At 41.1% G+C, this 24,234-nt stretch overlaps 1 protein-coding gene across 4 annotated transcripts in view; it reads right to left on the reverse strand.

Moving 5' to 3' along the window:
* Positions 1-24,234, reverse strand: part of LOC127582149 (ADP-ribosylation factor-like protein 15) — a 198,075-nt gene that overhangs the window by 150,319 nt on the left and 23,522 nt on the right. Inside the window, exon 1 of one of the 4 annotated variants that reach the window (XM_052037208.1) lies at positions 22,822-22,912. The exons of 2 other annotated variants lie outside the window; for them this stretch is intronic. In XM_052037208.1, the coding sequence (XP_051893168.1) occupies positions 22,822-22,869 (48 nt within the window). In that variant the 5' untranslated portion in view covers positions 22,870-22,912. Of the gene's footprint in view, positions 1-22,604; positions 22,772-22,821; positions 22,913-24,234 lie in introns of those variants that run through there. One more of the 4 variants, XM_052037201.1, reaches the window with a different exon arrangement.

A 24,234-nucleotide genomic window follows, 5' to 3' on the forward strand; every position in this document is an offset into this window, starting at 1 on the left:
GATGCAAGCAGAAATGGATTGCTTAGTGCAGGAGGAGTTAAGAGTGTGGGCAATGATCCAACTTCTGCAGCTACAGTCACAATTTGGGCTGTTCCTAATATTCCATTTGAAAAGGTGGCCACGTTTTCTCTGGCCTGTCAGCAATAAGATTTTCCACATTTTCGTTGTAGGGTTAAATCCAGGAACTTTAAGGTTAGTTACCAGCTTGGGGTAGGTAATGTTTTACAGTCAATCAAGACTGGGCCAATCATCCGTCTTCAATGTAGGAAGCTGTGGAATTGCAGACTCATGTACATGTCAGGTTGTAATAGGTCCTTTACCAATGGTAGCGCTTCGTTCATAAATCAGCTGGTAATGTTCTTTAAAGGGAAAATCTTCACTACCAACAGCAAGAGATTTAAGGAAAACAAATATACTGGCAGATGCTGGAATATGAGGCAAACAGAAATGGTGGAAGAACTTAACTAGTCAAGTAGCATCTGGAAAAAGAGAAACCAGTCAATGTTTCAGGTGGAGGACCCTTCAAAAGGTTCAATCTGGACTAGCACAGGAAACCTCTCACGTTGGTCACAATGCTCCAGAGATGATCCTCACGACTTCCCGGAGGTGGCTATCTACCACTTCTGTGTGTCTGCCAAGCCAGACTGAACAGCAGTCCTCTGTTGTTGACTAGAACTAGGGCAAGTGAAGTGGTGTGAGATGTACTGCCTCTGCTAAATTCAGCAGTTTCTATTCGACATTCATATGTCTTGGCTTTAGATGCAGTGTTCTGGTGCAGTACCAAATCAGCATACAGTCAGGAGTTTTGGTGTTGAATCATGAATGAATGGCCAGCCACAGAAACAAACATGAAGTTCTTCCATGCCTTTCAAGTTGTTCAGATAGAAGGTTAAAATGACAACCTTGGTAGCATTTAGTGAAATCCTACATTTCCTGAAGAGAGAACCAAAGACCTTTTTTGTTTAAAAAGGTTTTTGATGCCAACTGCTCAGAAGTTTAACCAAAGCCACAATACTCAAGAGAACAGTTCCCCATTTGACTTTGAATATCTTGAACTTATAATAATAACCATTTTGGCCCATTCAGTCATCTGATATGCAACTGATAAACCTGCCCTCCCCCACCCTTACCACATTCTATAGGGGTACCATTGAGAGTGTCCTGACCAGCTGCAGAGAATTGAGATCATTGGAGTACCTCTTCCCTCCATCCTGGATATCTACAACACATGATGCACACGCAAGGTCTGCAGAATCATAGATGACCCTTCTCATCCCTCCCACAACCTATTTGTCCCACTGCCATCTGGCAAGCAGTACCGGAGTATCCGGGCCAGAACTACTAGACTGTACAAGTTTTGTTCCCCCCTGGTTGTCAGGATCCTGAATACCCAGGAGGCAGTTTCAGACAAATGCTGCGTCAAAAGCCCTGGTTCGCACAACAGCGTATAAGAACTTTGGCTGCTGCTGAACACATTTATACAATTAGTGTAACACACTGAGTTCTGTATTTTCTTCATCTAACTCGGTTTTGCACTAACCCTGCACTAAGTTTGTATTCTGTATATACCGTTTTTTGCACTATTTGTACTTGCACAATTTTTTTTGTCTGCACTTATTGTATGTCCTCTGTTGTGAGAGTCTGGGGGAAACGACATTTCGTTCCTCCATGTGTTTTTATAGTATATGGGTGAATGACAATAAAGTAACTTTAACTTGATATCACCATCACCTGCTGCCCGATTTGGCACAGAAGCCATATAGCAAAGGTTTGGTGTGATGGGAGAGATACTTATTAGAAAAAGCCAAGTAGCCAGCCCACTACCCATGGACCTCAGTCCTGTTCACAAAACAAAACTAAAAATTTAATTGACCAACCACATCCTTAACATAGCTCAAGTATTTCACAGAATTGCCAAATTCCATTAAATCTATTCAACACAAGAAGTGATGAATGTATATTGTACAGCATTGTCCTACAGAGGAACACATTTGGAACCACATTCAACAGCTCACATCAGCCTTCCAGACTTTGTTTCTAACCTATTATGGAAGAGCAGTGCAAGGTGAATGAGATACAGGAATGTTGCAGAGATGTCAAAGTTGTCTAGGTTTCGAATTTTCAATCAGCTTTCCAATACAAGTGCTTTCTATACAGAAAGCATCTTTTCAATTTGCAACAATCTTGCAGCATTAGCACAAGTACACTGGAAATCAAACATTCATCACAGATGTGAACGTAGTATTTCTTAGATAGTAAAAACAGTATTGGGGAAAAAAAGCCATAAAAAAAAAGACCATAAAGTGGTATACATGAAGTTTCTTTGGTTGCCTGCATGTCTGAAATACCACTTTCTGGTTTCCAAACAAACATACCGAGTCATCATTACCTTCAAGGGATAAAAAAGGAATAGACTCTGCAGATTTAAAAACATGCAGATACCAAGACCCTCCCCTTTGTGCCCAATACACCCTGTGAATAAACAAATATATTCTAAAAGCATTAACACATTATTAATAAACACATTACAATGTTTAAATACCTAAAAAGGAAATGATATTAGCTAGCACACTACTTCCATTGAAACTTATAAGCAGTGATTTGTTTTGAAATCACAAGGTACAGTTGTGTAAACAAAGTGCAGTACACAGGAAAGAGACACTTGACACTGAGTCTGGAAACTGATCACTGTATTTATACAGATAACCATTAGTACAAGGTGAAAAAAATTGAGATGGAGCTGGGGCCAACCTCAAGTATGCAGATTCACAGACAGCATAACAGATAAGTACTTAATGTACTTAAAAGGTTTCTGCACTTTTGATTTTGTTTTGCAATTTAAGCCCACTGCTGGGGAACATCAGCTCTGAAGTGCAACCCCATCTAAACCCTGAAGAAACAAACTATCATATAATGTGGATCTGAACTTGCAACAAATATAACAGATAGGAACAGACAGACTAGAAAGGTGCTTACTTGGAGTAAAGGGAATTATGAGGCTCTCAGGCAGGAAATTGGAAGATTAAATTGGGAACAAATGTTCTCTGGGAAAAGTACGGAAGATATGTGGCAAATATTCAGGGGGTATTTGTGTGGAGTTCTGCATAGACATGTTCCAATTTGACAGGGGAGTCACGAGAAGATACAGGAACCATAGTGTACAAAGGCTTTAATAAATCTAGACAAAAGGAAAAGCATACAAAAGTAACAGAGAGCTAGGTGATGTAGAGATCTGGAAGAGTACAAGGCTAAAAGGAAGGAACTTAAGAAAGAGATTAGGAGAACCAGAAGGGGACATTAGAAGGCCTTGGCGGGCAGGACTGGAAAACCCCAAAACATTCTACAAGTATGTGAAGAGTAAGATGAGATGTGAAAGGATAGGGCCTATCAAGTGCAGCAGTGGGAAAGTGTGTATGGATCCAGAAGAAATAGCAGAGGTACTTAATGAATACTTTACATCAGTATTCATTACGGAAAAGGATCTGGGGGATTGTAGTGGGGACATGCAGCGGCCTGAAAAGCTTGAGCATGTAGATGTTAGAAAAGAGGTGGTGCTGAAACTTTTGGAAAGCATCAAGTTGGATAAGTCACCGGGACCGGATGAAATGTACCCCAGGTTACTGCAGGAGGCGAGGGAGGAGATTGCAGAGCCTCTGACGATGATCTTTGCGTCGTCGATGGAGACGGGAGAGGTTCCGGAAGATTGGAGGGTTGCGGACGTTGTTCCCTTATTCAAGGGGAGTAGGGATAACCCAGGGAATTATAGACTGGTGAGTCTTACCTCAGTGGTTGGTAAGCTGATGGAGAAGATACTGAGAGGCAGGATTTATGAATATTTGGAGAGGTATAATATGATTAGGAATAGTCAGTGTGGCTTTGTCAAGGGCAGGTCCTGCCTTACGAGCCTGATTGAATTTTTTGAGGATGTGACTAAGCACATTGATGAAGGGAGAGCAGTAGATGTAGTGTATATGGATTTCAGCAAGGCATTTGATAAGGTACCCCATGCGAGGCTTATGGAGAAGGTGAAGGTGAGGAGACGTGGGATCCAAGGGGACATTGCAGTGTGGATCCAGAAGGCAAAGAGTGGTTGTTGAAGGGTCATATTCTGAGTGGAGGTCAGTGACCAGTGGTGTACCTCAGGGGTCTGTACTGGGACCCTTACTCTTTGTGATTTTGATAAACGAGCTGGATGAGGAAGTGGAAGGGTGGGTTCGTAAGTTTGCGGATGACACGAAGGTTGGGGTGTTGTGGATAGTTTGGAGGACTGTCAGAGGTTACAGAGGGACATAGATAGGATGCACAGTTGGGCTGAGAAGTGGCAGATGCAGTTCAACCCAGATAAGTGTGAAGTGGTTCATTTTGGTAGGTCAAATGTGATGGCAGAGTATAGTATTAATGGTAGGACTCTTGGCAGTGTGGAGGATCAGAGGGATCTTGGGGTCTGAGTCCATAGGACACTCAAAGGAACTGTGCAGGTTGACTCTGTGGTTAAGAAGGCATATGGTGTATTGTCCTTCATCAATCGGGGAATTGAATTTAGGAGCCGAGAGGTATTGTTGCAGCTATATAGGTCCCCAGTCAGACCCCACTTGGAGTATTGTGCTCAGTTCTGGTCACCTCACTACAGGAAAGATGTGAAGCCATAGAAAGGGTGCAGAGGAGATTTACAAGGATGTTGCCTGGAATGCAGAGCATGCCTTATGAAAGCAGGCTGAGGGAACTCGGCCTTTTCTCCTTGGAGAGACGGAGGATGAGGGGGGACCTGATAGAGGTGTATAAGATGATGAGAGGTATTGATTGGGTAGATAGTCAGAGGCTTTTCCCCAGGGCTGAAATGGTGGCCACAAGAGGACATAGGTTTAAGGTGCTGGGGAATAGGTATAGAGGAGATGTCAGGGGTAAGTTTTTTTTTTACTCAGAGAGCGGCGAGTGCGTGGAATGGGCTGCTGGAAACGGTGGTGGAGGTGGATACGATAGGGTCTTTCAAGAGACTGTTAGATAGGTACATGGAGCTGAACAAAATAGAGGGTTATGAGTAAGCCTAGTAATTTCTAGGGTAGGGACATGTTTGGCACAGCTTTGTGGGCCGAAGGGCCTGAATTGTGCTGTAGTTCTTCTATGTTTCTATGGTCAAGAATTTTTTTCTAACATTACTTAAAATTATTTTAATTACCTTTACCTGTTGCTGCAAGTGTCACACAGCTGGTTGATAGTGTTTTCCAAATTAAGAGACCACATACTGGGAATCACCCGCAAACTGAGTGTTCCGGAATTCAGAAAACATAACTGCTTCAGCATCAATGAAATACCTATTGATATACTACATGCTTTTCACACATGAACATTTTTCAAAATGTCCAAGAAACAGAACCTGCCTGCATTTGGAAAGGCAGGGATTGATTGGAGATAGTCAGAATAGCTTTGCCTGTGGAAAATCATCCATCACAAATTTGATCAAGTTTTTTTTTTGAAGAGGTGACCAAGAGGATTGACGAAGACATGGCGTCTGCATGAGCATATGGCATGCTTGCCTTCATTAGTCGAGGAACTGAGTTCAAGAGTCAGTAAGTTATGCTTTATAAAACTTTAGTTAGGCTGTATCTGGAGTATTGCATTCAATTCTAGTCACCCCATTATAGGAAGGATGTTGAGGCTTTGGAGAGGATGTAGAAAAGGTTTACCAAGATGCTGCCTGGATTAGAGGGCATGTGCTATGAGGATAGGTTGGACAAACTTGGGTTGCTTTCTCTGGAGTGGTGGAGGCTGAGGGGAGATCTGATAGAGGTTTATAAGATTATGAGAGGCAGAGAGTAGACAGCCAGTATCTTTTCCCCAGGGTTGAAATGTCTAATACTAGAGGACATGCATTTAAGGTGAGAGAGGGAAAGTTCAAAAGGAGATATGTGGGGCAAGTTTTTTTTACCCAGAGAGTGGTGGGTGCCTGGGGTGGTGGTGGAGGCTAATATGATAGGGGCGTTCAAGAAGCTCTTAGATAGGTACATGAACGTGAGGGAAATGGTAGGATATGGACATTGCGTAGTCAGAAGGGATTAGTTTCATTGGGCATTTTATTACTAATGTAATTGGTTCAGCACAACATTGTGGGCTGAAGGGCCTGTTCCTGTGCTGTACTGTACTATGTTTTAACTTCACCAAGGCCTTTGACAAGGTCCTGCATGGTAGGTTGGTCTGGAAGGTTAAATCACATGGGATCTAGGGTGAACTAACCAAATGGATACAAATTTGGCTTGGTGGAAGGTTGTTTCTCAAATGGGAGGCCTGACTAGCAATGTGCCTCAGGGATCGGTGCCGAGTCCACTGTTGTTTCTCATCTATATTAATGATTTGGATGAGAATGTAGTTGGAATAGTTAGTAAGTTTGTGGATAACACCAAAATTGGTGGACAGTGAAGATCATCCTAGATTACAACAGCATCTAAATCAACTGGGAAATGGACCAAGGAACAGAAAGTGGAATTTAACTCCGACAAGTGCAAAATGTTGCCTTTTGGTAAATTAAACCAGGGCAGGACTTGAACAGTAAATGACAGGGCTTTGAAGGCTGTGGCAGAACAGAGAGACCTAGGGATACAAATACATAGTTCCTCAAAAGTGGCAACACTGGTAGACAGGGTGGAGAAAGTGGCATTTGGCACATTTGCTTTCAGTCAGGGCATCAAGTACAAGAGTTGGGACATCATGTTATAATTGTGCGAGATATTGGTGAGACTACGCGTGGAGTATTGTGTCCAGTCCTGCTCAAACAGCTATAGGATAGATGTCATTAAGCTGGAAAAGGTGCAGGAAAGATTCACTAGGATGTTCCTGGGACTGGAAGGGCTTGAGTTGGAGAAAGTGGATAGACTCGTGCTTTTTTCCCTGGAGCGTAGGAAGCTGAAGGATGATCTTGTAGAGGTATACTAAATCAGGGGGAATAGGAAAGGTGAATGATCTCAAGTCTTTTTCCCCAGGATAGGAGAGTCTAAAACTAGAGGGCATTGATTTAAGGGGGGAGGTGGGGGAAGGGGAAAAGAGGCGAGAGAGGCAACTTATTCAGCATGGATGGATTAGACCAAAGGATCAGTTTCCGCACTGTACCACTCTGACTAGGTCAATGTACACATGCGTGCTATTTAAAAGGGCACTTTTATTTTTCAAAGCTGCTCAGCAGAGACTGGCTGCAGAGATGAACCATACATTAAGAAGAGTGGAAACACTGAGTTACTCTCATATTTGCAGTTTTCAAGATTGTGTTTTTAAAGTGTGCAGGTGCTTCTTCCTACATTAATAAAATGTTTTCAATTGAACAGCAACAGGTATGCTCTGCATATACTTGATTCTCTTCTGGGTGGGAGATGGGAGAATTCAGTGCCAGGCTTGAACCAAAGTGCAAACACCAAATCTCATGGTGAACTATTATATAAATGACTCAAATTCTAACTCAGTTTACCGATCTTAATTGTGAAGCTGCACAAGATAAAACATTTTTAGCAGTTTCTGCAATGTGTTATTTTAGAATACAGAACACTACAGCACAGTACAGGCCCTTCAGTCCACAATGTTGTGCCGACATTTTACCCTGCTCTAAGATCTAGCTAACCCTTCCCTCCCACATAGCCCTCCATTTCCCTATCATCCATGTGTCTAAGAGTCTCTTAAATGACCCTAATGTATCTGCCCCACAACCTCTGCCTGCAGTGCATTCCACGCACCCAACACTGTGTGTAAAAAACATACCCCTGACAACCACCTTAAAATTATGCCCCCTTGTGTTCGCCATTTTCACCCTAGGAAAAAGTCTCTGACTGTCCACTCGATCTATGCCCTTTATCATCATCTATCAAGTCACCTCTCATCCTCCTTCCCTCCAAAGAGGAAAGCCCTGGCTTGCTCAACCTATTCTCATAAGACATGCTCTCCAATCCAAGCAGCATCCTGGTAAATCTCCTACTTTAGATTTGGAGTTAGACAAAAATAATGTAAAGGCTAACCATAATCCATGTCTACTCTCCCCTGCCTCTCCCAGTTGTTAAAGCATCAGGAAGAAACAAACCAAAAAAATTAAGACAAAAAAAACTGGAAGAACACGCTCAATTTTTGGAACACTACTGTTTACAAACATTGAAGGAAACATAGGTGGCAATTTAAGTAATGCCAAATATATAAATAGCCTTTCCAACTTCAAGTGGTAAGAAATAGGATTTTGAAAAGGTGAGTCACTTTGATTTAAAAAAAGTATTCTTTTAAACTCCTTCTGTTGGATTAGTATTTGCATCCAATTAGCTGGATGAAAAAGGATTACCTACCATTACATTATTTAGGTTCTTTGCATATAACTATAAGGCAGTTATTTAAGGATACATGAAGGGAGTTTACTTCCACTCATATCCTATAATTCACAGCATTTGACCTACAGGTTACCCAAAGGAATACAGAAAGACACCTTTCTGCCCAACCAATCACATGCAAAATGTTCAAAACAGACTTGATTACATTATCTTTTTAATCTCATTTTCACCATCAATCCAATCTAATATTGAATGGTGTCATCTATCTCAAATCACAGCCTCACAGTGCAAAGAATTCCCTGTCTTTTATTTTCAATTTCTTGTATAAAGGGCCTCCAGTTATTATAGAAAATGACAAAATAGAAAGCAGTTATTCTGCCCATAATGTCCATGCTAATCAAAAACGAATTAGATCAATCCACCTTCAAACATTAATCCATAGCTTTGCAAGTTCTGAAACTTGAATGCTAGTTTTTAAGCCCCTCAAATGTTCTGCTTCTCACCACCTTGTCCCATTCTTTCATACTTTTAAATATATAGCAAATTGACCCATAGTTTGCAAAGCCCTACCAAAAAAAAGGCCACCTCCTGATTTTCTCTGCATTTATATTTACACAGAGAAAGTAGCATCGAAGTGAATCTGCATCTTCCTTTTGCTTTCCGTGAGGCCTCAATATTAAACTCCATAGTTCATAAAAAGAAATGCCTGTAACCAAAGGGTGGCAATGGTTTTTTTTCTGGGTGTTGCTGGCAAGGCTTGTTTATTGCTCATCCCTAACTGCCCTTGAGAAAGTGGTGATGAGCTACTTTTTCAAACTGCTCCAAGTCCTTCTGGTGAAGATACTTCCATAGTGCGATTGGGTAGGGAGTTTCAGGATTTAGACCGAGCAACAATGAAGGACTGTTGATCTAGTTCCAAGGCAGAATAGTGTACAATATAGAGGAGATTCTGCCAGTGGTGGTGTTCGTATGTGGCTGCTTCATCGTCTTTCTTTTGTAGAGGCTGTAGGTTTGGAAGGTGCTTTCTGAATAGTCACGTGAGGAAATGCATTTGTAGATGATGTATACTGCTGCCACTGGGTGCTAGTGGTGGAGGGAATGAATGCTCAGGGCTGTCACCGTTAGCAATGAAACAGGCTGCTTTGTCTTAGGGAGTTTGGAGTTGCTGCACTCTTCCAGGAAAGAAAAAGTATTCCATCAACTCCTGATTTGTACTTTGTAGAAGGTGGTTAGACCTTGGGGTGCCAGGTGGTGAGTCACATGGTACTCAGTCTCTATCCTGCTCTTGTAGCACAGTATTTCTGTGGCTGTCCAGATGAGTTTCTGGTCAATAGTGACTCCAGAATATTGGTATTGTATTGGGGTCTTGGTGATGGCAGTGCCATTGAATGTCAACAGCAGGTGGTTAGATTCTCTTCCTGGAAACTGGCACTGATGGCATGATTATTGTTTGCCATTTATCAAACCATGCCTGAACGTTGTTGAGCTGAATTTAGAGAATTTTATAAGAGTCCAGAATGTGTGCAAACGCAAGAGGAGGCATTGTTCCTCAACCTTGTGTTGGGCCTCGCTCTAACAGTGAAGGCGGCCACCGGCAGAGAGGTCAGAGTGGGAGTGGATTAGAGAACAAGCAGGAAGTAACAAGCAGCTCAGGATCAAGAACTCAGGTGCTCTGTTTAGCGATCACCCAATGTGTATTTGGTTTCTCCAATGTAGTGGAGACAACATTATGAACACCGAATATAATACAGGTGATCCCACAATTATAGCAGTTCAGGTAACAGAAATCAGAAATGATTACCAAAAAAATCTAGGATACAAAATAAAAATTTGCTCTTGTGAAATTTTTGTAGAAAAAGGAAATAAACAAATTTAATTTTTTTTCAGCTTGCATTTCTCAATACGTGGAGATGTTGTTTCATGTTACAGAGAGAAAAAAAAAATCACGATACAGACCGTTTTCTAGGAACACAACCCCCCCACACACACACACCATTCAATAATGCAGGAGTTGCCTGTACTCCAGATTGGAAGAAGTGCAAGTAAATCATAACTTCAGACAAAAAGACCTTTTGGATCCCTGAATGGTGGAAAGGGAAGAGGTGAAAGGACAGGTGTTACAAAGTCCTGTAGTTGCATGGGAAAATGCCATATAATGGGGGAGTGACTTATAGGGACAGAAGTATGGATCAGAGAGTAACAGAGGGAACAGTCCATTCAAAATTAGGACATTTAAGAGACTCATAGATTGCCACATGAGTGATAGAAAAATGGAGGGCAAAGGGTCAGATAGATCTTAGAGCAGGATTAAATGTCAGCACAACATCATGGGCCAAAAAGCCTGTACTGTAATGTTCTAAAAAAAATGCTGAAAGCTGAGGTGCAATCTTGTTGGACCTGGCAGAAATTGTAAAGAATGGTCCATGGAGTGCAGAGGCCAGTGGAGTGGAAGGCAGGGACCAGGGAAGCTCATCCTGGACAGAGCAAAGATACAAAAGAGGTAGAGCAAAAGGTGCAGGAAATAGATGAGATATGGTCAATGTCTCTGTGCACTAATGGTACAGGAAAAGCCATGTTCAGGACAATCTTCACATAGTCACATCGAGCACATTTTCACTTTATTGGGTAAATTCCAGTGTTTAACTGTACTAGAAAAGCCAATCTTCCAGTCTGGTCCTATAGTCTTTGTTACATCCAATTGTCTGGTCCTATAGCCTTTGTTACATCCAGTGGATTAAATTGGCTAGAAATTGGTCTCTGGGAGGCTGGAGATTCTAGATGGAAGACACAGTGATTCACCTGACTGAAGATTGTTGTGAATGCATCAGCTTTTCCATCAGCACTCATGTACTGGCCCCACCATCACCAAAAGTGGGGATGGTTGTGGAGCCTCCTCCTCATCCTTTTAGCTATTTAATGGATTTGATTTGATCTGTGGTTGCAAGATCACCAAGCTCTGTGTACTGCATGCTATTTTTCTTGTTTAGTATGCAGGAAAGCTTGTACTAGAAAGGAATTTCATTTATAGCTTTACCTGGTGCTACTCCTGCACTCTTCCTTGAATCAGTGCTCATCCATTATATTGGGCTTTTCTGTCTGAGAGGAGAGATTTAAGTCAACTTTGTGGTATTGCTGAGATGTGTAAAGGTCCAGCGAAATATCCAAGGAAAGTTTTGATCAGTTATTCAGAGGATTATACTTTACTCTTTCTATGGCAGGGCAAGATAATTACAAATTTATTGTCACTACATCCCATGTGCCAAAAGATTTATTATTCATTCAAGGGACATGGGTTTCCTAGGCTGAGCTGGCATTTAATTGCCCATCCCTAATTGCCCTTGAGAAGCTGGTGGTGAGCTGCCTTCTTGAACCACTGCAGTCTTCGCAGTGCGAGTACAATCTCAATGCTGCTTGGGACAGAGTTCCAGGATTTGGACCCAGCGACGGTGAAGGAATGGCAGGATATTTCCAAATCAGGATGGTGAATGATTTGGAGGACAACTTCCATGCTTTTGCTGTCCTAATCCTTCTAGCTGGTAGGTTTGGAAGGTACTGTCCAAGGAGTCTTGGCAAGTTGCTGCAGTGCATTCTGCAGATGGTACAAACTGCTACTACTGTGCATTGGTGGTGGAGCAAGTGAATGGTTGTGGACGGTTGCTTATCAAGTGGGCTGCTGTGTTCTTTACGGCGTCCAACTTCTTGGGTGTTATTGAAGGTGCACTCATCCAGCAGAAGGTCTTCCCTGATTCCCATCAACTCCAGTTTAACCAGAGCTCCATAACACCATACTTGACCAAACGCTGCCCTGGTGTCAAGGGCAGTTATTCTCATTTCACCTCTGGAGTTCAGCTTTTTTTTGTCCATGTTTGGACCAAGGCTGTAGTGTGCTCAGGAGTTGAGTGACTTTGGCAGAACCCAAAGCTGAACGTCAGTGAGCAAGTTGTTGCTAAGCAAGTGCCCCTTGATATCACTGTCAACTGTCCCTTCCATTACTTTGCTGCTGATCAAGAGTAGACTAATGGGGTGTAATTGGCCAGGTTAAAATTTGTCCTGCTTCTCAAATTTCTCACAATGCTGGGTAGCTGTCAGTGTTGTAGCTGTACTGGCTGAGCCCTCGTCCAAGCTATTCAAGTTCTGGAGCAAAAGTCTCAAGTATTATTGCAGGAATGTTGTCAAGGCCCACAGTCTTTGCAATATCCAATGCTTTTAGCTATTTCTTAATATCACATGAAGTGAATCGAATTGGCTGAAGACTGTCATCTATCATGATGGGGTCCACTGGAGTCAGGCAGAAGGTTAGAAAATCCAATAAATGCTCAAGTTCGAATTAATATCAGTATGAGTAATTGCATGGGTACTCCACTGGCTACCCACCATCCTGGCAATTTTCTCATTACAAGGGTGGACACAGATTCCACAGGTACATTAGTTGATTGGAGTCAATTATAAAAATTTTTTTAAAACAGTGAATATGCAAAATCATGGAAGTTTTAACTTACCTTAAACTACTAAAAACATTTAGCAGTCTTTCAAATACAAATATCAAACTAGAGTTCAATAGCAAACTGCAGATACCACCCAAAATCTTCAGTTTCTCTTATTTCCATTTAGTCTCCAATTATTCACCTAAAACACTGCTATAAATGTCCCTTTTCTTCAATTTAGTACACGAATCTTTTCAAATTTAGAGCTGCTTTTCATTTTAAAGGAATCTGAAAACTAAGGAATAGTCTGTATCCGCATTAAATTTTAAGTGGACTTTGTACATTTAGGGCAGAGTCCATTGAGTATGCGTCTTCTGTGCAATTTATGGACAGCTATTCCATAGACCAGAAAAATCTTCAGGAGCAAGCCTCCAGGTCGTCTCAATATTTGCCAGATCAGCCAGCCACTTGGTAAATAAAATTATCACATTACATGGGTAGCAGGTTATTTTGCATTTGTCAGGGAAGCTATCCTGTTACTTAGTTTTAGCATGCTTCAAAATCCTACTCACTCATCACATTTTAAAAAGTGATCAAAAATTAAAGACTGGGTCACCTATACATTCTAGTGGCTCAAAGACAGTCACTATTTTTTGTTACTATTTTATGTAACCCTACTTAAAAAAAAGCATTGAGCAAATTACTATTAGCCTCAACCACTAGTTTTAACTGAGACCACACTTGATTCAGAAGGTAGCTACAGGTCCTTTGATCATTCTCTATAACAGGTGATGTTTCAAAGCAGGATTAATGATGACTACATTTTCTGGACAGAACATTTTCTAGGGGCCCATCTTTGTCAAAAACAGTAGTACAATACTGCTTTACAAGTTTTTTTTGTAAAATATATATTAAAACAATATTCCCAGAGCTATTGCAATTGGTCACTTCTTTACCTTGAGGTTGCTAACTTTGTATGCTGCGATCCAACGTGGAATGATTGAGCAGCTTGACAAAATTTCAAAAGATTCCTGCAGAATCCAGATTGACCCTCAGTGCAATATTGAAAGCGTGCTACACTGTTGGGAATTCATCCAAAGGGAGCACCTCCATGTGCTATCTGAATGGATGGAAAACACACCAAGGCATTCTGAAGTGCAAATTATCCCCAGTATCCAGGTAATTTCTGCTAATTGCTATATCAATACCACAAAATAAAAATAGATTATCAGGTCATTATCACAATGCTGTTATTTAGAAGCTTGCTGAAAACAAAGTGACTGTTGCATTTCCTTTGATATACCACCACAGAAAGCACTTTTGGCATTAAAGTGTTTTGTGGCATCCTGAGATTATGAAAAATGCTAAAATAATAATTTCTTTAAAAAAATGAGTACAATGACCAAGCTTCACTTTCATTTTGCATACTATGCAATCGACTAAAAATTGTTCACCTATAGTGACTGTGGATAAAGTCCCACTGTTCAGATCTCTTGTAATGGGCAACAGAAACAACAAGAAATGTACATCCATCCAAGATATTTCTAAGAGTAGAGAAATTCTGAAAATATAACACTCTACATGTGGTAATTACTGTTTGGTTTATCATGGATTGTATAAATACTAGGTGGATCCTCCAAATTATTTAAAATTGGCAAGTTCCAATTTGGATGCAAAGTGGTCATGGCCAGCGTTAATGTGATACATTTAAGGATCTCAACTGTAACATAAAACCTCACCCAACTTCAAAAGCAACAATTTCAATCCCAAATTGTCATAAGAAGGCTATGAAGCCAATTTGTGGCCTCAAATACAATTTGACTCTCTTATGTGAATTCATCTTAACCTGCCCCTTCTAAAAATATATTGTGATTGGAACAGGTGCCATTGCCATACAGGAACAGAGAAGAACAATACAATGTGGGTGATTTGGTGAAGAATGAGGAAAGAGGGGGAAAAAAAAATCTATCTTCAAGGGGCCAGGCTGCCCCACAAACACGCACTCTTAAAGGACAGCGACACCACAAACCTATGGAGATCAATGTTAGGAAGCAAGCCCTAAAAATATAGCACGACAAAGACATTAAATGGGATTCACTGAATGCATCTCCAAATATCACATCAGCAACACCACTAACCTCAGTTACTACCCAATTCACCAACAACTCACTGAACAACACTTTCTGTCAAATCTGGACTTGTGTGTAATATTAATGCCCTTAATTCATCTGCTCAAATTTAGCTTTGCAGGTTTCTCATATACTTCATAGGCTGCATACACTGGTATTGGTATATACACATTACACATGCTTCAACTACTCTCTCTCTCACACAGGGCTACTTTGCACACTACCAGAAGCAATACTGTTTATCTATAGGAGGGTTAGATCAGTTGTGTTGGAATGGGTACATAAGTGCATGGAGATGATACTGTCCATTTTTGAAGTGTCTGCAAAATATATTCCACTTTGACATTGAAATACTAGAATTTCTCAGTTTTAAAAAAAATGACTCCACATAAGCATGATCGAACATGCAAATCTCAGACTTCTTTCCAGCTTTCCAATTAATTGCTTCTGTCCTTCTGATTGTGTTTTGATGCTGGATTCCGTGAGGAGCCCAGAAGTGGAGAGCAAACTTCCTATGGAAATCTGTCCACATCAGATTTTTTTTTAACATATTTCAAATGCTAACGATATTAATAGTTGTCCATACTATTACCACAACAACTTTGTGAATGTGAATGCTTAACTATTCAAGTAGTTTGAAAGTTTTGACAGTCTTTTCATGATGGGGGCATGGTTTAACTGAATATTAAAGCACTCTTGTTGGGTTCAACAAACAGAAGCCCCAATGCTGCACAGGACGCTCGCCAATAAAGTTAGTGCTAGCTTCATTAAGCAAGTTCTTCCTGTTGAAATCTGATCAAGGCAAGAGCAGATTAGTGGATAGGTGGACAGCTCAAAGCTCCAAGAAACATTTGAACTCTCTTCTCCTCCCCTAGTAACTTCAACAACTGAACACTAAAGACTCAGCTTATATACTCACATTACAGAGTTCAATTTGTAGAGACCTTCTGACATAAAAAATAATGCTGTTAAGACAAGACAGATAAGTGCTGCATATGACATGTAGCAACATAACAAGTTGTAGCCATTTTATAAATGAACTAATCATCCACAGGGCAGTTTCAAAATTTGAATTCAGTTTCAAAAATCTAGGAATGTTGGCACCAGTAAAAGCGACCTTAAATCTATCAAAGTGTTTTAAAACCCAACTGACTGCACTGATGTCCTTTATACCACACACGATTCTTAACTGTACCAACAAAACATATCTAGCAAGCCCCTTTGGCATTACCAAACCTGGAAAAAAAAGTTTCTGCAAAGTGCCACGATAAATGTTCGAGTATTACACAATAAAAGATGTCACAAACTGCTCAAAAATCTGTAAATTAACCCGAAAATGACCAGCTATATGGTATTATTAATCTAATAAATGGTAATTTAAATATATAATTTGCTGTGGTTAAGTACAATTTTAAATCTATATTTCTAACTGTGACAAACAGCAACTTAATTGCACTACTTTCCAACATATTTTAATTACACTAAATTAAGATCTACATGTCTTTGCATTTTAAACTTTATCTGAAATGCTTTTTTGGAAAAAAGGTGATAGTAGAATTATTTTAGACTAGTTAACTAAAAACAAAATGGAAGAGATTCTAGAACCTTTGCCAAAAATCAAACATCCAATAACTAGGATTATCTTATAATGATTAATTTTTTTAAAGAAATATCAGAAAGAGGAGATAAGAACAAAAATGCACATGGTATTCATGCTCAGGGAATATAGATTCATGGGTCAGAGAGCAGAATTAAATGGAAGATTGTTCCAAAACAAAGCAAAAAATTATGAGTTTCTCAGATGTATCAAAAATTGGAATGCTGTTCATGCATGCATAAATTATTTGGACTCAAATTTGGAGATATATTCCAATCCCTCAAATGATGGAAAGGTGATGGTGGGCCTAGTAAATATAACAGCATTCAAAACCACAAAGTATAGGAATATGTAAAATAGGCTTGCAAACCAAACAGGAGAATCACAAAAAATTCAAAGCACTAAAAATAGGGCTTATTTATGGTCAGAAGATGCTTACATTGTGAAAGGCAAGAAACTAAATGAGCAGAAAGATCTGGAATACGGATATGCAAATCACTAAAGGTAACAGCCTAAGTTCGTAAGGCTATAGAGAATGCATATAAAGTACTGGTATTTATTCTGAGGATTTGAGTACAAAATGTTATTTTGAATGCAGTCACTGTTCTGATTAATATGCCACAAAAAGAGATAATGAAGTACTGGACAATTGAGGGTGGAACCATGAGGAATAGAGTATAGTGGTACCAATGTGGAAACCTCTGTCATAATAGAACAAATGAAGCATTGATACACACGAGGGGAAGGCTAGATATAGAAATAAGGGAACAGAGGGAAATTTAAGGTAAATCAAAAGTAACTGGAAGTGTAAGATTATAAAAAGCCACACTTCTCCATTGCTAACTTCTGTTTTAACCTCCAAGCTAAAGAAAATCTGCATATTACACTTTGGGGAATATACTACAAAAGTACTTCTGAATGTAAAGGTTGGATATTTTTGTTAATCCACTAAATTTAGATTTTCAAACTCCATGTGCAAAGCTATGCCACAGAATAGTTATACATTCCAATTGTTTGCCAACTACACTATTCCTTCCTCATATCCAAGAAAGTCAAAATGCCAATGATAGATAGAGCAACAGTATTGTGAATTATCTATAGAAAAAGACATGTCAGTTGTTGCATCAACATTATTGCAACACAAAATTACTGAAGCAAAGTTACTTTCTCCCCCTGTCCCGATCCTCCTCCAGTTCACACATTTTTGTCCCCTCTCCCTTAACCCCTGCCACCAGCCCCCCACCTTTGTCCCCCTCCTGTTTCCATCCACCCACTACACACAATTCTGGTTTCAACTGCCATTCACTTCTCCCTAACGGTTCCCATTCTTCCCTCCTTTACCAATCAGCATCCAGCACTGGCATCCCTTTGTGTTCCCGCTTTTTCTCCTCCAGCAGCTGTCTCCAATCTTCACACTCCCGTTCCCTCACCTTGCTCCATCTGCCACTCAATATTTTATTTTTTTCTCTCTGTCTCCATCTATCATTCACCTGGCAATTCATCCCAACTCCACCCCTGCTCCCCTCCTTTACCAAGCACCACCTGCCTGTCATCTTACACGCCCTCCTCAGTCCACCAATCACCTCAAGCTCCTGTCTCACCACTCCCTCTCCCCTCTTTGTACTGGTCACATCATCTCTCCACTCGCAGTCCTGATGCAGGGTTTCAGATGTCAACAATTCCTTTCCTCCCACAGATGCTGCTCAACCTGCTGAGTTCCTCCAGCAGGTTGTTTGTAGTCCAACTGTTGTTGCCTAGCTTTGGTACTCAATATCACAATTTGCCAAGTCAAAAGGTGCCTTATGACACTTTAATGGAATTATCAACTCATTCTGCCCACTTCAAAACTTATGCATTTATCAATTCACTTGTCCTAATGCTTGCACAACATAAAATTTTACTGTTTATTTCGCCTCTTCATTTTTTTTTTAAAACTGCAGTTTTAAATTTTGTGTTCTATGCAAACTCTAAAATTATGCCTCCTATACACAAATTCAGATTATCAATAAAACAACACAGGCTGTGGTCTGACTGGATCACACTGAAAACATCAAACACTGAAAATTCAAGATAAGATTCCTGTCAAGAAGGTGGCAAATGAACTATGGTAGGTTGAAAAATATAGCAGCTACAGCATAGAAAATAAACTGAAGAAAGCACAAGTGTATAGTAATCATAAACATGTACAGCACAGAAATGGGCCCTTTCAGCCCACCTTGTCTGTGCCAATTGTGATGCCCACTAACGCTAATCCCATTTACCGGTATTAGGCCCACAACCCTCCACTCTTTTCCTGTCAAAGAACCTGTCCAAATGCCTTTTAAATGATGTAATTTTATCTGTCTCCACAACCTCCTCTGGCAGCTTGTTCCAGATATTCACCATCTGTGTGGGAAAAAAAAAATCACCCTTCAGATCTCTAAATTTCTTCCCTCTCACCTTAAACCCATGCCCTCTAGTTATAGACTCCCTTTCCCTGGGAGTAAGACTATTTATGCCCCTCAATTTTATAAATCTTTAAGGTCTCCCCTCAGCCTCTTATGTTCCAATGGGAATAAACCTAGTCTATCCAATCTCTCCTTATAACTACAGCCCTCCACTCCAGGCAACATACTCAGACAAACATTGTTTTCTATCGAGTGATGTTGCTTTCAATTAGAAATGTCTATAAAGCATCAAGACATTTCAAGAAGTATAGAATTCAAAAGTGGTAAGCGTATAGGATCTGTCAGGCCGCACATAAGACTGGAATACAATTCTCATCTACATTCTAATATGAAGCATTGAAAAATTGCAAAAATAATTCATTGAGTACCAGAGTTGAAACATTACATTAATGCTGTCAGCATAAAATTGAACAGGATGGAATTTGTCCCTCTTTGAAAAAGCAAGGCCCAGATAGAGGTCTTTTCAAATTGTGTATTGTTTGGACAAGATGTGAAGGAGGACATTAACAGTAGTTCGGAGAATCCACATACGAGCCAAAAATACAAAAGAGATGATGAATAAATGCAGAATGGAACAAAAATCTTATTGGGCCTGTTTAGAATGTGAAGTTCACTTTCACAAATTAATCAAAACTAAAGATGTCATGCAATTGGAAAATTTAATGCAGTTATTAAATTCAAATCAATGAGTTAATCATGGTTTCATTTAAACTGCCAAAGCAAGCTAGAATATCAGTATCTTTTTGTGGTTCAAAAGGAAAATGCATTGCCTTTACAACCTCCTAAATAGTACAAAATTCTCAACATTAAAATTCCTCTGTTGGCTTGCCCCTATATACTTTTTTATTTTAACCTCTCGGCCTACTATCCTCAGATCACTGCATTCCTCAAATTCCAATCTCTGGTTCATCTCAAATTTCCTTCATCTTACCATCACAACAGGATGATCCATTATTAAATAACAGTGCGTAAACTTAGCAACAAATCAAATAGATGGCATTCCCGCTAAAATCTTAAGACTCACTGGTGAAGAGCCTGTCATAAATACATATCATCCAGATCTGGGAGAGGAGAATATACCAGATACTGTAAGCCTGACCCATCACTAAGTAGTAACCACATTCACCACCAAGGGATCTCCCAGCTGCCTGCCACAGGGATGTCATTGCCAGCACCTTCTTCAAATGCCTCAGCCCAGTGGCCAAACAGCTGTCCTGCAAATCACAGTATGGATTTTATTCATCTAGAGGCATAACGTACTTCATCTTCACCACATGGCTACACCAAAAAGTGCAGGGATGCACCAAAATCCACGATACATGATCTTTTCCTCCACCGATCCAAGTGCAATTGCCCAACCTGATGCTGCCTAGCACCAGTGGTTGGCAAGTGGAAGACAAGTCCCTCGAGAAGATAGCAAAGTGTATTGATGAAGCAATGCAGCTCACATCATCTACATGGACTTCAACAAGGCCTTTGATGAGGTTCCACAACGGGAAAATCGTCCAACAGGCTACAGCCCATGGGACCTAGGGCACTTTGGCAAATTAGATCCAAAACTAGCAGAGTACACGAGACAGGGTGTTGGTGGAGAGTTGTTTTTATGATTGGAAGCCTGTGACAAGTGGCATAACACATTGATGCTGGGACCCTTACTGTTTGTTACATACATAACAGTTTGGATACGAATGTTGAAGGCATGATTAGGTTTGCAGATCACACAAAAAAAAATCAGTAGTGTTGTTAATAGTGAGAATAGTCACAGACTACAGCATGACATTGATCAGTTGGAAAGATGGGCAGAGCAATGGCAAGGCTATGGAGGCTCTGTCAAGACAGACTGAAAAATACTTCTATTAAGTGAATCAAGATCAGTGCAGAAAAGTCACACTAGGGTAGAAAATCAGCAATTCTCTTGTTGCATGACAGACCTTGTGTGGGGGATTGAATGGCCTACCCCTGCTACTTATGTTTATTCTGCTCTTCAATCTCCATTTGAATGAATGGAATGCCAAATCCTAGGCCAGATCTGACTGATGCAAGCTTGGAGAGTGCAGATAATGTTAGAGATTCTCAGCAAGAGATCCCCTGCACTCTCCCAGCAGAATGACAATATGCCAGCATCTGTCAAGCAGCACATCCTGGCCTCAAAAGGTATTCCTAGATCTGGAACCTAATTCTGTGGGAGTGATTGAATGTGGGCTGTTCCACAAAAAAAGGGAATGGACAATCATGGCTAACATCGTTTGGACCATCAACTACTATTCCTCTAATGGAATGGAGCAGTAAGGGTGCTGATCATCAGTACTGGAGAGAAAAAAAAAGCGAGGGAGCAGACCCAAATAGGACAAGAATAAAGAATGTCTGACATGAATGGCAATGAATCCAGAATAGGACCCACGCAAGTTCTCACAGCAGAACCAGTGATTTAGAGGAAGTGTGTGGAGTCAGAATTTTAAACTCATTAAACAACTTTACAATGGTGTTGTTGGATGTAGAAAAGCAGTGGACCCACAGGTCTCCCTGATGGGGAGTGGAGATGTATGGTTAGAATGGGAAGGATAGGGTCAACAAGTTGGAAAATGATGATAGGCATGTCCTTTAGTTTATTAACATGAAAATCTCACTAAACATTAATGGTGATTAGTTAGATAGTAAGACATGTAACAATGTTTTAAACTCCCAACTTAACCAGCATCCCATGATGTTATTGTGCAAATGCATATTAACCTTAAAAAAATCCAACCTAGTTTCAATGAGTTGTAATTTAAACTGAAGTTCAAAACTTATCCAATTCAGTTTACCATTTATGTATGCACATCTAAGTTCTACATGTCACATTTTAGAGGAAACACTCAAGGCAGCCAACGTTATTGTTGGCCATTGAGCAATAAAATTAATTTTGTTCAAAATACACAGCAAATTAGTAAATTCTTCTAAAACATAACCTCAAACCCTACAGATTTTAATATGCCCCAATAGTAACTGTCAATGACTGTTAAATGTAAATATTTATAGGCAAATTCTTTTTATTTATACACATAGCTGTAAACTGCTTTTATTTCACAAGCTAACAATTCCACCATTGCATTATATGCCACAGCCAAATTGTCAGATTTTAAACAGCAGAACTGACAAATGTGGATGAGGATTTACACGAAAAAGGATGAGTCAGAGTGATAGAGAAGACAGATCTGTGTAGATGTTCTAGAAGGAGTGGGGGGAAAAAATAAATCAGGAAAAGGTAGTGTTTGGGGGAGGAGGGTGGGGGTGGGGAAAGGAAGGAAGGAAGGGGAAAGAGAGAGGGAGAAAGAAAAAAATCAGAACAAGGAGGCTAGTGGTTGGGGGGGGGAGGAAATCAGGACAAGGAGGATAGTGGTTGGGGGTGGGGAATCAAGACAAGGAGGCTAGGGGTTGGGGAGTAAACGCTGGTGTGTGTGTGTGTGTGTGGGGGGGGGGGGGTGCAGCGGGGCAAACAGAAGCCATCTGGGCCAGGCCTACCCTGCGGCCAGTCTTTCGCCGCTGCTCCCCACCTCCAGGCTGGAACACCCCGCTCACACTCCCGTGGGGAAGCGGGACCCGCCGGCCGGCGGCCGACCAAAAGGGTAAAGACGCGCGAAATCTCCCCCTGCCCCTCCATCACGCCGTGCCCCTCGAACCCGGCACCCAGTGCAGTGCAGTCCAGCCCCCAGCCCCCAGCCCCCAACCGCTCCTACCGAGTAGACGCCGATCCGGCACACAGCGGCCGACAACTCCAGGCACTGGCCCATGGCTGCGACCAGTGGCGCCGCCTCCGAGAAACCAACGGCCGCGGCCCTGAGCGCGCCGCGGGCGGGGCCTCGACGCGCGGCCACGAACGCCACCAGCAATGGTACCGATAGACTGTCCCGGTAGCTCAACACATGCGACAATTTAAAAGGAAATTTGCCTCACCATCTCCGCAGCCAAAGTGTGAGCATCCCGAGGTGGGACTGGACGCATTGGTGGAGAGACTCATCGGTACATGTCCACAGGGAAAGAGCGGGGTAACGGGACTGTCAGGTTCCCCCCACTAGGAGTTAGCAAAGACTGTTCCCGTGCTGTGTAACAATGACATTACGGGCAGGATGGTCACCCAGCTATGAGACTCTATGGATGTTAACGTCAATGGAAAGGTTAATCATGAAAATGAATGAAGAATGTTTGATTTTCAAGTTAAAACTAATGATACTGATAATCTGACAGAGTCAAGTTTATTGTCATATGAACAATTGCAATGAAAAACTTGCTTGCAGCAGCATTGCAGGCACATCAGATAAGCAGCAGTCTCAAAAAAAACAAATTATACACAATTTTTACAAGAAAGAACACAATTAGAACAAAAAAAGTACAAAGTCCATTTTAGTGCAACGTGATCATAGTGTTGCTATACTGTAATGATTAGGGTTGTGTCTGTTGGTTCAAGAACCAAATGGTTGAAGGGAAGTACCCGTTTCTTGAACCTGGTGGTGTGGGACTTCAGGCTTCTGTATCTCCTGCCCAATGATAGCTGCAAAAAGATGGCATGGTCTGGATGGTGGGGATCTTTGATGATAAATATTGTCTTCTTGAGGCAGCACCTCTTGTAGCTACTACCAGTGCTGGGGAGGGATGTGCCCATGATGTAGTGGATAGAGTCCACTATTCTCTACAGCTTCTTGCATTCCTGTGCATTCAAATTGCCGTACCAGACCAGTCAGGATACTTTCAACAGTATATCCGTAGAAATTTATTGGAGTGTTTGGTGACAAGCCGAAACTCCTTAACCTCCTAAGTATAGAAAAGATGCCGAAACAGAAAATGCTGCAAACACTCAACAGGTCAGGCCACACCAGTGGAAAGAGAAAGTTATTGTTTCATATGCAAGACACTTGATCAGAACATAAGTGCTAATTTTAAACTGCAGACAAGGTGGCAGGAGAATGGATAGGACAAAACAAATCTGTAATGAGGTGAGACTAGGTCAATGGGGCAGGTGGAGACTGAGTAGGCTTTTTTCCCTAGAGGAATTGCAACAGACATAGGATCTGGGAGACATGCCAAGATAACGAAATTCACCACTAATTTCAATACATCAGCAGACATTGGACATTTAGTTCAAAACCTCAAACCTGCCACAAAATTCATGGTCAACTGGGTGGCAGTGATCCCAGCCCTCCTCCTGTGCTTCTGAAACAACAGCCCATGAAAAAAGGCACTGGAAAAATACCACTAATGTCATCTCTGCAAAATCCTCCAAATCCATTGGAAGGATAAGCAAACTAGTGAGGTGTCCACTCCCAGGCCAAGAATCCCAGTTACACTCAGTCAGCTATGTTGGGCAGGCCA

Source organism: Pristis pectinata, chromosome 2 (genome assembly GCF_009764475.1).
Source record: "Pristis pectinata isolate sPriPec2 chromosome 2, sPriPec2.1.pri, whole genome shotgun sequence".
Classification (NCBI taxonomy): domain Eukaryota; kingdom Metazoa; phylum Chordata; class Chondrichthyes; order Rhinopristiformes; family Pristidae; genus Pristis; species Pristis pectinata.